Source organism: Neovison vison, chromosome 11 (assembly GCF_020171115.1).
Source record: "Neovison vison isolate M4711 chromosome 11, ASM_NN_V1, whole genome shotgun sequence".
NCBI classification, from domain to species: Eukaryota; Metazoa; Chordata; class Mammalia; order Carnivora; family Mustelidae; genus Neogale; species Neogale vison.
Genome location: NC_058101.1, coordinates 68,775,282 through 68,789,609, shown reverse-complemented (window position 1 = coordinate 68,789,609; position 14,328 = coordinate 68,775,282). Strand labels below are relative to the sequence as shown.

Genomic DNA, 14,328 nt, shown 5'->3' with positions numbered 1-14,328 from the left:
CAGGGCACAGAGGCCTCCCTAAGGACACAGGGAGGCGACAGCCACCACAGGACAGACTAGAGGCTGTGAAGGAGTTTAGGGTGGTGGGGGTTGGCCAAAAGTGTGCCCAGCACAGTAGGAGCTGGACCCTCAAGGGCCTGGCATATCTGTGGGGAAGGCAAGGACTGTCAAGGGGTCTGTGAAGGTGGGAGATTCATGGAGGGAGGGGGCAGGGAAGAGGAAGGAAGGAACCCAAAGGGGTGGGTCTGCCTCTTAGATGGGTACCCTAGGGCTGCCTTAGAGAGCAGGGGGTGATCTGGGTCAGGGTGGTGGTGAGACCCTGCTGTTGTCCCAGTGACAGGGCAAGGTGCTTCCTATCTGGCAGGACGTGGAAGTAGATCTGTCCAGCAGGGTCCAGCCCCTCCAGTGGGGACCCCACGCTGCCTAGGCAGGATCAGGAGTCGGGAGAGAAGGGCCACACGGAATGAAATCACTGTGGTGTTTTATTGGCTGTGATTCCATCCAGAGACTACACACGCGACGGCCCCCGACATGCAGGAGGAGGCGCAGGCGCAAAGACAGAAGAACGGACGACACCCACAGTCTACGCTAAGCTCAGCTGCTCCGGGCGCCCCATGCGCTGGGAACGGGATGCGGGGTTTCTACGAGACAACGCCCTGTCTGCTCAGAGCTGGCTTTTCCAAGTGTGAAAACAGGCATTTAAAAAAGACGTGGGACCAGGAGGAGTCAAGGAGGACGCCGGAGGCGCGGGGGCGCAGCGGGGCGGCGCGGGGGCGCGGGCACACGCTCTCCCGTCGCAGAGCAGGGGCGCGCGGTTAGTATTGCGGTCTATTGATATGGCTTCTCTAAAGAGCGACGGGGGCCGTGCCCCGGGCCCGCAACACGTGGACACCATGAATTAGTGATCGGGACAGGAAGGGGCCCGAGCACCGAGGCAACGGGCTCTGTCACGATGAAACTCCCCAAACACGTAAGACCTCATTTACCTGAGATTCAACAGATCGTGATGCAAAGGAAAACAAGGATGAAGGAACAAGGAAGGTTCGGGAGGCCCTCGGTGGTACCCGTCAGACTCCGCCTCCACCGATCGTAAGGCCTCCTGGCAGGCCCCACCTCGGGGGGCCTGCACCCTGCGGAAGAGGCCAGGGGCGGCCTTTGTCTCCACACTCCTCTCCAGATGCACGCACTCCTGCGAGGGCTCTGCGTCTCCTCCCAGCGCGGGGGGTGGGGGAGGACGGCGGGGTGCAGAGGGAGGCGGCAGGGGATTCCCCCCATTCAGAGCAGCCTCCAGGGGTTAGATCAGAGGGGGCAGCCAGGGAGGCGGGTGGCCGGGCCCTCGGACTCCGAACTCCGGGGCAGAGTTACAGGGGTGTGTGAGGGTCAGCGTGTATTCCGCACTGGGCGGGGAGGGCAGGTGGGGGGTGGGTCTGAGAAATTTCCCCCTAGGCCTATTGCTTTGTTTCCCTCAGTTTAGAAGAGAATCGTGTCCTGGTATTTCTAAGAAGCAAAGCCTTCCAGAGGAGGGGCCGAGAAGGGAGAGTGAAGGACAGGGAGAGACAGATGGACAATGAATGTGAAGGGGGGCCGGTGGAGGTGGGCAACCTTCAGCAGGAAGATTAGAGATCCTGCAGCCCAGGTGTAACCGCAGGGATGGGGGTCTTCCCACCCCTGTCCCAAGTGTGAGGCTGCTCGCCCCTCCCAGCTCCTCTCCCAGCCTGCACGCCCGCCTTCCCCCCACTATGGCTGTGCTCCTGAGTTTGGGACCGGACAAGCGCCCACCAACGCATGGACTGCGCACCCAGGGTTGGTCGAGATGCTGGCCCTTTCGGTGGCCCTGGCCTTGGGCACTGCGAGGTGGATGTGAAGGGCGGGAGCAGTAAGGGACTTCACAGGCTCTGGGGGAGGGTCCAACCCAGAGGAGCACGTGGGCTGGTCCCGGGGGCAGGGGGGTGTGGCCCCTGCAGCACAGACCGCAGGGGTCCAGGGGAGGGGCAGTCGGCCCTCCCCCCGGGGGCGGTGGTGATGGCGGTGCTGGGAGAGGGTGGGAGTGAGAGGCGCGTAGGCTCCCGAGGTGTGAGGGGGATAGGGGCTGACAAATCTAGGACTATGGCTTATATTGGCGTTGGGGGGCTGCACTCTGCTCCCGACATCCCTTCAGGGGCCTCCGGAGGGCACGGGCAGGGGCTAAGTGGGAGGTCGGGGCGATGGGGTTGGGGGCTCCGGGCGCGGGCAGGCTGCCGTCCAGCGCAGGGTCGCTACTTCTTGAACATGTCCTGCAGTGGCCCGGGCAGGTACTTGATAACCGTGTCCAGGATGCTCTCGTCCTCCTCCTCTGGCTCGTCCCCACAGCCCGGGGGGATGGCCTTCTTGGGCCTTGTCAGGCTACCCTCTGAATTGGCCTCCATGGCGGCCTGGGCCTCCGCCTCGCGCTCCTCCTTCTTCTTGATACCGTACTGGGTGGGGAGGAGAGGGGGGCAGCCGGGTCAGCAGGTGTCCCAGCCCCCCACGGAGTGTGCGGCGACAGAGGAAGCCGGGCTTGGGCGGGGGGGGGGGGCTTGTTGTGGCGCTGTGGCGGAAGCAGGGGGGCGGTCCCTATCGGTGCCCCTGCCCCACCCCCAGCCCCAGCCCTCCCCGCTGCCATCCTGCCTCGCCTTCCCGGGAGGCAGGGGCTGTGGTCCAGGAGCTGGCTGGTAAAGAGCCCACTGCTCCGTGGCTGGCAGGCCCACTCAGCCTAGGTCCCCAGTCAGGTGAGGGGTGCTCACACCTCAGGCCTGGCCCATCTCCCCATATGGCCTGGATAGCCAGCAGACTGTGCACAGTGGCAGCTCTGGAGCCCCACCCAGGCTTGTGCTCAGCCAACACTCCTGGGCACCCCTGGGCCCCCATTTCCAGTTTCCCCTCCGTAGTGGGTAGAATGGTGTCTCCCCAAAGTTCATGTCACCTGGAACCTTAGAATGCAGCCTTATTTGGAAATAGGGCCTTTCAGATGTTTTTAAGGTAAGGAGATCTTCCTGGGCCCTAAATTCAGGGAAAGTTTCCTTGTGGAAGAAAAACAAGGACAGAGAAAGCCATAGGAAAGTGGAGAAAGGCTGATTACAAGCCAAGGACCCTGAGCACTGCCCGGAGCAGCCACAGGAGATGAGGAAGGGTTCTCCCCTGCAGGTTTCAGAAGGAGGGAGCCCTGCCCACATCCTGATTGTGGACTTCTGGCCTCTAGAACTGAGACAGTAAGTTTCAAAGAGACCAATACATGTTCCGTACCCCCAGGCCCACCACTAGCCCTGCAGGAACCAGCACTGTACCATCCTAGCCCCACAGGATTGAGGAAGATGAGCCTCTGGTCACCAAGAGGGCTGGTGGGAACTGGGTGGGGTCATGCTGGACTCACGTCTCTCTGATGGGCCAAGCTTGGGACCCACTCAAGCTGGAAAGAGGGTACCCCTTAGGCAGGTCTGAGGTTCTGAGTCACACATGAGCACACAGGAGCTGAAGCATTAATATGGGTAAAGAGGGACAACTGGGGACAGTGTATGGGGGCAGGGTTTATCCACAGACTCCAGATTTCTACCGGGAAGCACACAGGCATGATCACCGGCCTTGGGGAGAAGGTGTTTCTGCCCAGGGGGTGGACTGACCCCACTGCTCACTCATCTTTCTTTGCCAGCCCATCTTCTGCTTTGGGGCTGGTGGGGAGGAGGGAAGTGCCGACTCTCCAAGAAGGACCTTCCCTCTGCTTCCAGATTTCAGGGGAACTGGCTGTGTCCTAACCCCAGCCTGCTGAAGACACGGACGGCAACCTCTGCCTCTGTCTGCTCCCTGAGCCTGCTGGTGGCTTCAGGCATGGGGGAATCGATGGCCACCTTCAGCAGAGGTCAGAGGAGGAAGCCATGCTCTCTGGCTCCCTGTGACCACAGCACAGCCCAGGGCCTCACTGGGCGCCTGCCAGACAGAGAGAGGAATGCGGGGCTGTTGGGGACACCCAGAGAACACCTTGGGCAGTGGGCACATGGACCAGAGGGCCCTTCCTACTGAGCCCTGATGTCAGGTCAGACAAAGGCACAGAGTGTGACAAACTGGCCAGACACTAGGCACTCCCTTGCACAAGGAGCTCATGCCCTCTCCCTGGGTCACCACTCTGGGACAAAGTCCTGGTGGAGGGAGTGGCCCCTAGGCTTGGAAGGGGAAGGAAGGACATGTGGCTTGGAGGCCTGTGGGGTGGAACGTGGGCAGGGGAGAGAGACACTGCCAGAAACTAGGTCAGACCAGAGCTTCCCTCCAGCCAGGAACACAGACTCCAGCAGACTTCTCCAGCCAGACGGCTATGCACGCGGCAGGAACATTCATGTGCTGGGGGGGTCAGTCTTGGGGCCGGGCCCAGGAGCCTGCACTCACGCTCACCACCTGTGCTCAGGGGACACGCATGCTATGGCAAGAGCACACAGTGCAGCTGAGCAGAGGAATCTCCCTGTCTGGAGAGGCAGGCTCTGGCCCAGCACTGTGTTTGCATTGTCCCCTCTGGTGCCCCCAAAGGAGACCCTGGACCCCAGCCCAGTCACTCCAGTAAAACTCAAAGTCATTCCAAGGATTAGGTCCCCGGGCTCCGCCTAAAGGTCACCATGTTAGGGGAGGGACTCCTGAGCTGGGCTCCAGTGGGACCTGGCTGGGAGCTGCTCCAGACACAAATGTCCAGCTACAGACAGTCCAGGTACCCGCTGGAGGTGCCCAGCCTCCACACCAACTACGGAGATGGCAGGGTCCCACCGCACACCCAGTGGCTGGGAGGAGCCTGGTGCTAATTAAGTGAGCATCTGTAACATTCCCAAACAACAGACAATCGGCAATCACATATTTGCTTGTTACTTTCACCACAAACCTCAGACTAAGCCTTGAGTGATCCCAAGGGGATGTGGGGGACCCGGTGGTCTGGGATCCACCAGCATGGTGCTGGGAGGAGGGTGGTTGTGGCTCAAAGCTGAGGGTCTCCAAACCTGGTGGTGGGCATGCAAACCAGGTGAGTATGCAAATCAGGAAATGCATATGCAAACCAGGCAACACATAGGCAAATAAGCACAGGTGAGTCAGTCTCATAGGTTCATGGCGATGGGGTCGGGAGAAGGAAGCTCTGCCCACCAGCCCTAAAGTGAGACATCCTAAAAGGCTGCTTCTGCTTTCCTTGGATGAGGTCGCCAAGGGACCTGGGTGCCCCAGAGGATACGTGACCCTGGCCCCTATGTCCACCACTGATGGCCCCTCCCACCCATCTGGGGGCCACCCTGGACTGAGCAGCTCCTTTTCTGACCAGCCCCCGGGAAGCCTAGGGGTACATGGCGCCAGGGGAGGACTGGAGGAAGCCACGTCTGGTGCCTGGGGGGTCAGAGAGCGTAACCTGGGGGAGCCACAGGGTTCAGGGATGCCCACCTGTGGGGAAGAGGAAAAAAGTGATTACATGGGCCAGTGGAAGAGGGCTCTGCAGAGAACCCAGGGGCCTTGAGTGGCAGACCTCTCAGGGGCAGGACCTGGGGGCTGGGTGACTCAATGGTGCTATAGGTACAGTGGGGAACAGGGGATCCCCCCACGCAGGCAGGTGCCCTGCCCTCACTCACTCAGCAAGGGGGTCAGCTCCAGCCCTGCACCCCACACCATCAGCACACAGCCTCCACTCGGACTCTGAGCTTCCTCCATTTTCACAGGGCCCTGGAGCTCATAGGAGGGGCCACATTCTGGAGGTTGGAATGGTGGCACTGGGACAGCCTGGGCCTTCTGGAGCTCCAGCATCCAAAACATGTCAGACCCCTTCCTGAGTTGCCTCTGACCCATGTATGGAGGGACTGACCATCGTCCCCATCTGCCCAGCACCAGCACTACCCCCTACCCAGTTCCTGGCCAGGTGACCACGGTCTCATTTATCTCTGTAGCCACACAGGAAAGGCTCCTGCCTTGCAGACGGAGTTTGTGGTGTCCAGGTGGACCCCAACAGGTGTCCCCACACCCATGCCTTCCCTGCAGGTGGACCCTCTGGGGACAGTCCCACTCATCCTATCTAATCCCACAATAGCTGGAAGAATGATTAGGCTGGCAGGTAAGGTCAGAGCCCCTGGTGCTCTGACCCCTGCCCCTGGGTTCAGCCGATGCCACCGTGCCCCACTGGGCCCATGGGAACAGAACCCAGATGTGCACGGGAAAGAGTCCTCCACTGGGCAGGGGCGAGACCCAGCCTCCAGGGGTGGCAGAGAAGCTGAAGGCACCCAGCCAAGGGGATCCCGGATAGGGGTGCTCATGTGGGGAGAGAGGGGGTCCTGAGGCTCTTCCAAGGGGTGTGGCTCTCCACAGAGCCACCCCAAGCCTGGGGTCTGGAGGACGGAGTCCATCCTTGGGAGAGCTCCCTGAGTGTTGCTTGTCCATGGAGCAGCGGGACACCTGCTGCTCTCATGGAGGAGGCACCTCCCACTTCCCCCAGGCCTCTTTCTATGACAGTTCCCACCAGATCCCCACAAGGAGGAAGAGGACCCTGAGCTCATGCTCACTCGAGTACCCACTGCCTCACTCACTCTCTGGCAGGGCACCTATTGGGCTGGGCTCTGTTTTAGCTGACAGGTACAGAGCCAGACACAAACAGCCAAAGCTGCCACCAGCCATGTGGGGGTGGGCAATGGACAGCAAACAAGTGAAAAATAGGAGTGGGTCAGATCAAAGTAGGTTTGGGGAGCAAAAGAAAGCAGGAGTGGGGGAGGATTGTGTGGAGGGTGGAGTGGGGAGGGAGGAGCCTCGGGAGACATCCAGGGAGAAGCAACCAAGCAAAGGCCCTGGGGCACTGGCAACATGGACCCAAGGAGGCCCAGGCGCAATGGGCGCAAGTCAGCACAAGCCTGGGGCTGGGGCCCGGGATGAAACAGGAGCCCAGGGGCAGTCTGAAGTGAGGAGGGACAGAAGGGGTTTCCATGTTAAAGATAAAATGAGTTGGAGCCTATTGAGCTCATGATCTCTCACCAACAGTGAGAGTCCCTGCAGGCCAGGCAGGGGCTCAGGGGAAGGGGTTCACTTGGCATCTGCCTCCTGATGGGGGAGACGCCCCCACTGCACACCCCAGGGCTCCAAGCCCTGTCCAAACACTGTGACGTCTTTGTGAGGCTCAAGGGCAGATCCCCCAGAACCCATCACCGAGTGCACAAATGGACAGAGAGACAGACAGGCTTCAGAGCACAGCTGCTCCAGCCTTCTCTGCCTGGGCATCTATCTGTCTCTGTCTCTTGATTCCTCCCCTTCTGCAGCATCCCCCTGTTCCTGACCCCTACAGGGATGACCCCTCCCAGCCTGGGCTGCCTGACCCAGAAGGCAGCAGGTGCTTGTCAGGGGTTCTCACAGCAAAACCAGCTGGAGCTCTCTGGGGCTCCCCAGAAGAGGTATCCCGAGTGGTGGGATGTTGAGGTCTGCGGTCCCCCACCCCTGTCAATGTGGGGGCCCCGTGTAGCCTAGAGATGTGCAGCCCGGCTATGCCACCCCACCTTGGGAGGCCTGGCTCCTACCTCATGGGTGGGGATGGCCCTCCCTGGGTACACTGAGGCAGCACTCGGCAGGTGGGAAGATACCAGGGTCTGGGCTCTAGACCCAACAGCCTGGGCATCCCAGATGGTCCAGGGCCAGGGACCACAGACATCTCCTGAGAAGACCCAGTCCCTCAGGTTTTATCTACAGCGTCTGGGAATGCCTCTCTCAGAACCCAGAGCCAGGGTCATCGGGGTGAAGGGCAGGAAGGAACCAGCAAGGCAACACCCCCCACCGAGTCTCCTACCCAGGCACCTGGACCCAGCGACTGCCAGGCTGTAGGCAGCTCTCATGGAGGTGGGAGCTTGGGGACAGGGTGGCCTTGAAGACCTTGGGTGGACTCCCAGGTCCCCAGGGGAAGGCCCCATCTCCTCACCCGGCCCCCAGCCTGGCTCCCCCAGGTTGGGTTGGATCAGCTCCCCCAGCACGTGCCCTCTCTCCCACACTTCCAACCCAGCTGCTGGGTGGGCCACAGAGGGTGGGCTGTGGACATGCCCTTGGGGGCACGGACCCCCTGTGCTCCAGCACTGTGCTGAGTGTGTGACCTGCTGCCAGCTCAGCCTCGCTTGCACCCTCCCCCCTGGGCCTCGATTGCCCCGTCTGTGCCTGGCACAATGCTTTCACTCATTGCCGCACTTGCTGGGGAAGGTAGCCCCGATGATCCCCAGAAAAAAGACTGTGGTTGCCAGCCCAAGGCCCCCAGGCCAGACCTCAGTCTACAGGCCCGTTTCCCCCAACGCTCTGTTGCGAACCTCAGAAGCTATGAGGACCCTCTGCGGCTGCTCAGGTGCGTTCCCCTAATCCTGATGACTGCCCCACCCAGGGCCTGCCTGAGAGCCCCCTTCCCTGGGCAGCCCGGCACCTACCCACTCTGGGTGGGGGTGTCTCCCTAGAGGCCTGGGGAGGGGGTTTGAGGGGACAGCTCCAGGAGGAGCCAGATAGGAGGCTTTCTCCTGCAGAAACCACCGTTGGGCCCAGAGAGTCTGGGAGACCCTGCCATGAGGAGGGGACCCAGGCCCACTGTGGAGAGCAGGAAAGACTTGATGTCCCACAGGGTGAGCCCTAACTCTGGCGGGCCTGTGTGGCAGACATGGGCTCCTGGGGGTGTGCAGACCTTTCTGCCCTGCTCCCGTCCCCTTGCACTACCTCTCGGAGCTTGGGAGTGGACCAAGCAAAGGTCTGTTTCAAGGAACCAGGCCAAGGAGTAGGTGGAGAGAGGCCTGGTCCAGGGGGGTGAGGTGTGGGGTGCCCTGTCCAGAGTCCCATCATCCCTGTGCCCCGCGCCCACCTTGTCTCGGATGCCCTGGCGCATGGCCTCACGCTCGGCCTCCATCTTGGCATACTTGGCCTTGCGCTCCTCCTCCTCCTGGCGCAGGGCCTCCTGGCGCTCCTCCTCCTTCTTGGCTGCGTCTGGGTCCTTCTCCTCATCGCCTCCAAGCATCTTCCCCATGTCCTTTGTGGCCCCTGGGGACAGAGAGTGGTGAGTCAGGCCAGCTTCCCCTGTCAGCTGCTGCTGCCTACCGAGGGTCCAGGCCCCAGGCTCGGGTCCCTTCCATCTCTGCTCCTTCCCTCCTGGTGCTGGCCGTTGCCGGTTCTGGGGGATTCCACCCAGAGGGAAGCCTGGCCTGTGCGCGTTGGGGGAGGAAGGAGGTCTGTGCCGGCAGGGAAGTGTGATTACATGTGTGTGTCTGCCCGTCTATGTGTGGCCGTGTCTGTGTGGCCGGGGCTGGCATGTCTGCTCCGGGTCTTGTGTCCAGAAGCTCGGCCTCCAGAAGGTGGTGGAAGGCTGGTCTGAAGGCATGAACACCTGGCTGGGGAGCAGCCCGGGGCCGAGGTGTCCAGAGGCTCACGGGCAGGGGCTCGGCTGGAGGCTGTATGTCGGAGCACCAAGGCCCTAATTTCTCTGCCGCACCAGCCACCACTTTTCTCATGAGCTCCTGATTCACAGGCAACAACAAACATCCCCGGACGCCCTCTGGGACTCGGCCCACAGGACAGAGACATGTAATTACCGCTCCAGCTCAGCGGGCACGGCGGCGAGCCCGGCCCTTCCATGGCTCCTGGGAGCAGAGCCGTCCCACATTGAAGGCATTGTCGGGAGCGGGGAGGGGGGGGTGTTAGTGGGGGGGACTTCAGCCAGGGGCGGTCAGCTCCTTGGGGCGCCCCTGCTTGGTCAATAGGAGCGAGGCAGTGTCCCCATCACGCCTGCATGCTTCCTCCGCACACCCTTCTGTTGGCCTCTGGCCTCCAACCCCGTGATGACCCACAGCTGCACAGGCAGCTGCGCCCATGCCTTGGCCATAAACCGTGAGGTGGAAATGCACAGAACCCCCTCAGTCAAGTCCATGCAGGTGGGCACGAATGTCACTGCCCCCCTCCAGAAGGGTCCCCTCCCAACTCCGTACTGCCCCCTTCTCCCTAAATTCAGTAACTCTGGGTTCTGAGTCCCCACCTCCACATCTTGGCTCTCCCAGACGGTCATCCTCCTCGGCTCCTGCATAGGTCTGTGCAGTCCTGAGCCTGGAGACACTCCCTTTCCGACTGCTCTCTGGGCATACACTGTCCCCACCAGTTACTAAGGACTGAGCCCAACCATGTGAGCAGAGGAAGTCGTTTGCAAGACCACTCACTGTCGATGGCAAGAGAACAATTCTTGGGGGGACGCCTGGGCAGCTTAGTTGTTAAGCGTCTGCCTTCGGCTTGGGTTCTGATCCTAGGTCCTGGAATGGAGTCCCACCTCAGGCTTCCTGCTCAGCAGGAGTCTGCTTCTCCCTCTGCCTGCCGCTGCCCCTGCTAGTGCGATCTCTCTCTCTTTCTCTATTAAATAAATAAATGAACAAACAAATAAATAAATAATCTTTAAAAAGAGAGAGAAAGAAAAAGAACAACTCTTTGGTTGAGTGTTCTGGGCTGAGAACTAGACGTTCATCAGGCCGGGCCATGCCCACCCGCTGTGGGCCTTCCTAGCTGCTAGAAACTCCCACAGCGTCTTGAGTGTGGGGTGCCAAGGCCACCATGTCACTGTGAGGTCAGGGAGCCCTCCTGTACTGGGCATTTGGCACAGATCCGGACTAACAGAAAACTAAAACCTCAGGGTCTGTTTTCAGAAGCACCTGCCCAGTTTGATAAAGCCGATATGAAGCCAGTGATTCAAGGAAAAGCAGGTCATAGAGGAGAGTCACTTCTACACTCTGCTAGTAGTTGCCCAGAGAAGCAAGCAGGATCTCTCTGCCTCCTGCGTGGCAGTCGTCTCTGGCAAGTGTGGAGGAGGCAGGAGCGAACCCCACAGTCCAGGGAGCAGCTACAGTTTTCCGAACAGTGCCAAGTCCCACTTTTCTGTAACCCTCCCTCTTGAACTCGCTAATTCACACTAAAGTGAGAGTGACCAACTGCTCTTCCTCCCTCCTGAGAGAGTCTGGTGTACTCAAGCAGAATGGGGGGAGATGCCTGGGGGGCTCAGTCAGTCAAGCATCTGACTCTTGGTTTCAGCTCAGGTCATGATCTCAGCACGGAGTCTCCTTGAGATGCCTTCCCCCTCCTGTTCCCCTGCCCCCGTCTTTCCTCTACTCACACACTCTGAAATAAACAAACAAATAAAATCCTCTTTAAAAAAATACCCAAAGCTGAGCTGGTGACCTGGTGTCCCCCCTCTCCCTCCTGGGAAGGAAGGTGTGGGACAGCTGGGGGAGGGCGGGGGGTGGGGTGCGCTTGCTTCTCCAACACAGCACATGAGCTATAGAGCTAGTGATGAAAAAGGCATCTACTGAGCGCCAGCTGTGTGCTGAGCTCTGCCACGTTAGGGTGGGCCTGGCAGTGGGGGGCGGGTGTTGTCCAGGGCCCTTCTGGCTCTGAGTTTCAGGGACTCCTCAGGGTTCCTGGTGTCCTCGTCTGGCCCTCAGTTGAGCTCTGGGCTGGTCCATTTGGCCTGAGGCTTAGAGAAAGTCAAGGGAGGGCCTGGCCCATCGGATGGAGGGGCAGCTCTGGGGGGCTGTTTGGCCTCCCCAAGGCCAGGGGTGAGGGGACCCGAGGTCACTCCACAGTGGAATGGATTTGTGCCACACCAGCTGGCTGCAAAGCCCTCATTGCCGGCATGGCACCCGGCCTGGGGGCGTCCACAGGGCCATTTGGGGAGCTTCCCTGGCCCCCAGCCTCCCCTGCGTGGTCTCCACTGCTGCGCAGAACATGCCTCCGGAAGACCCAGCGGGCTGGGAATTAGAAGAGTGCCCAGCACCAGAGCAGAAACTGCAGCAAGCTTGGTCCCAGCATAGGAGCTGGCAGGGAGGGGCAGGGTGCCTGTCCCCTTAGCGGCCCACTGCCCTCACAGATGAAAAAACAGACACGGAGCCATTCTCCCCCAACTCCAAGGTCCAGGTCTCTGACTGCAAAAGGGAGATGGACTCTGTGCTGGGGGTCCCACAGCCAGGCCCCATGCTGTCTCCGTGGGGGCAGGAGCGCAGGGAGGGGGACCCCCTCAGCCTAACCCAGATAGGCTTTTCTGGGGCCACTCATGCGCACTGGTCACCCCTATAAGAGTGGTCACTACCATGGATGCGTTCACTTGTGGTACGTTACACATACTTCAAATTATGTGTATTTAAGTAACATATAAGTTACTGTTGACTTTTAAAACTTCATCTGGAAATGGTTTTAGATTTACAGATGTCACACAGGTACAAGGGCTCCTACATGCCCCTGGCCAGCGTCTTCTAAGGTTTGCTATGATACATTCACCACAGCTAATGAAATCGTCACAGGGGCAACACTGGGAAGCAACCTACAGACTATTTAATGTCACTGCTGTCCCCACGAATGCCCTTTCCCACTCCAGGATACCATATGATATTTACATTAAAGTCAATTTTTTAAAAGTGGAAAGTACCTTTTACCTTGAAATAAATCTATGGGAAAATTACAAAATTTAGTGGAAAACTAAACTATTCTAAATAAATACAGATATTTGTCATGTTCGTGGCTGGGGAGATTGCATAATGAGTCTCAGTCACAGCCCCAAGAGTTAAAAAGGAAATTCTGTGAAATGTGACAAGCTAAGAGTTTTGCATACAGAAAAGCTAAAGATGCCCTAAAGGCCAGGACAGACACCAGGAAAAGAACCAGGAAGAAAATGGCCCGAGCACACAGCCCTTGTGAGCTGCGCTGTGATACAGAAATCGGGATCAGAGAGGACAGCCCATCCACCGCCCCACAAACACACCCACCCAGGACTTGGACACATGACCGGTGACGGAGGCGGGGCCTCAGAAGCCTGGAGAAAGAACCAGCTTTCCCTAAACGGGGCTGGGGTAAGTTTTTGGTGAGGAAGCATGACCCAGGACTCTAAGGTGACACCACAAATTCTAAGGTGACACCACACATTACAGATCTGAATATGAACCCAAAATAAAAATGAGGAAAGAGAAAACAGTCCTCAATTGGCCAGGTTTGTGTCCCCACAGGAACCATTATTGAAATGATATTTAAATTTGTTTGCTTGCTTTTTCTTGTCAGTCTCTGCCAACAGAAAGTCAGCTCGACGAGAGCAGGGACCGCTTGTGGCTGTGACCCCTCAACCTAGAGCTGTGTCTAGCATGTCTGCGTGCTCAATAGATATGGGGCAAATAACAAACTAAAATTGTAAAGGAAATGTATCATGCACTCAGCCACAGATAAAATCTCAGCAAACTCTACTGCTCACGTCCTAGTCTGTGATGAAATACTCAAACACTGTTCTCTTGGCTCAGCAGTGAGAAAGGAAGCTCGCTTTCACCGATCCCACTCACCTTTGCACTAAAGGACCTAGTTCCTGCACTAAGGCAAGAAAAGAAAGAGAAGGCATGAAGGTTGATAGGGAAGAAGTTGCCCTTATTAATAAACGACATGGCTGTCCAAAAAACCTCTGCTAGAACCAATACATGATCTTAGCATGGTCACCAGATACAAGATTAAGAAGCAATAAATGGATTTTGTTATATACGAATAGCCAACAACTGGAAAATGAAATTTTAAAAGAATCCCATTAAAAATACTGACAAAAACATAAAATATCTATGCCTCTGTTCTTAATAGATGTGCAAGTCTGCTTTACCTAAAGGCACAGAACTGTTGAGAGGAATTAAAGAAGACCAGAGTGAATGGAGGGGTGTACCACGTTCGAGGACACAGGGCTGCTGGGACGTCAGCCTTCCCTGGGCTGGTCTGTATGTGCAATGCAATCCCAAGGAAATGCAAGCAAGCTTTTTCAAACAAATTTGCCAGCTGATTCTAAATTCATGTGGAAACGGAAGAAGACCTAGAATAGACAAAACATCTTTGCAAAAGGTGAACAGCTCTAGACAACTTACATGCTTGACTTCAAGACTTCCTATAATCAAGACAGTGCGGTATGGACAACAGAGTGGGCATACGGGTCGATGGGATGGAACAGAGCCCAGAGATGGACCCACCCATATATGTTCAGCTGATTTTTTTTTTTACAAAGATGCAAAAATAACTCAATGAGGAAAGGACAGTTTTCTCACAGGGAGCACAACAACAAGTAGATAACCCCAAGCAAATAAGTATATGAGTAAATTTCTTCCCTTACCTCACTCGTTACACAAAGCTCCACCATAGACCTAACTGTAAAAGCTAAAATTACAAAAATTCTAGAAGAAGGCATAAGGGAAGAGTCTCTGTGAACAAGCCTGACTTACACAGAGATCTTTTACGTAGGTGACGAAAAAGCTTGAACTTAAAGGAGATATTAATCAGCTGGGCTCCATTGATAATAAAACCACATCCCCTGAGGTC

General features: G+C 57.8%; 1 protein-coding gene across 1 annotated transcript in view; it reads right to left on the bottom strand.

Annotated features, from left to right (window-relative positions):
- Nucleotides 1-464: 464 nt before the first annotated feature.
- Nucleotides 465-14,328, bottom strand: part of CPLX1 (complexin 1) — a 34,140-nt gene continuing 20,276 nt past the window's right edge. Inside the window, exons 3-4 of the mRNA XM_044267999.1 lie at nt 8,831-9,006; nt 465-2,453 (exon numbers count right to left, since the gene is read on the bottom strand). Of these exons, the coding sequence (XP_044123934.1) occupies nt 2,256-2,453; nt 8,831-9,006 (374 nt within the window). The 3' untranslated portion in view covers nt 465-2,255. The remainder of the gene's footprint in view (nt 2,454-8,830; nt 9,007-14,328) is intronic.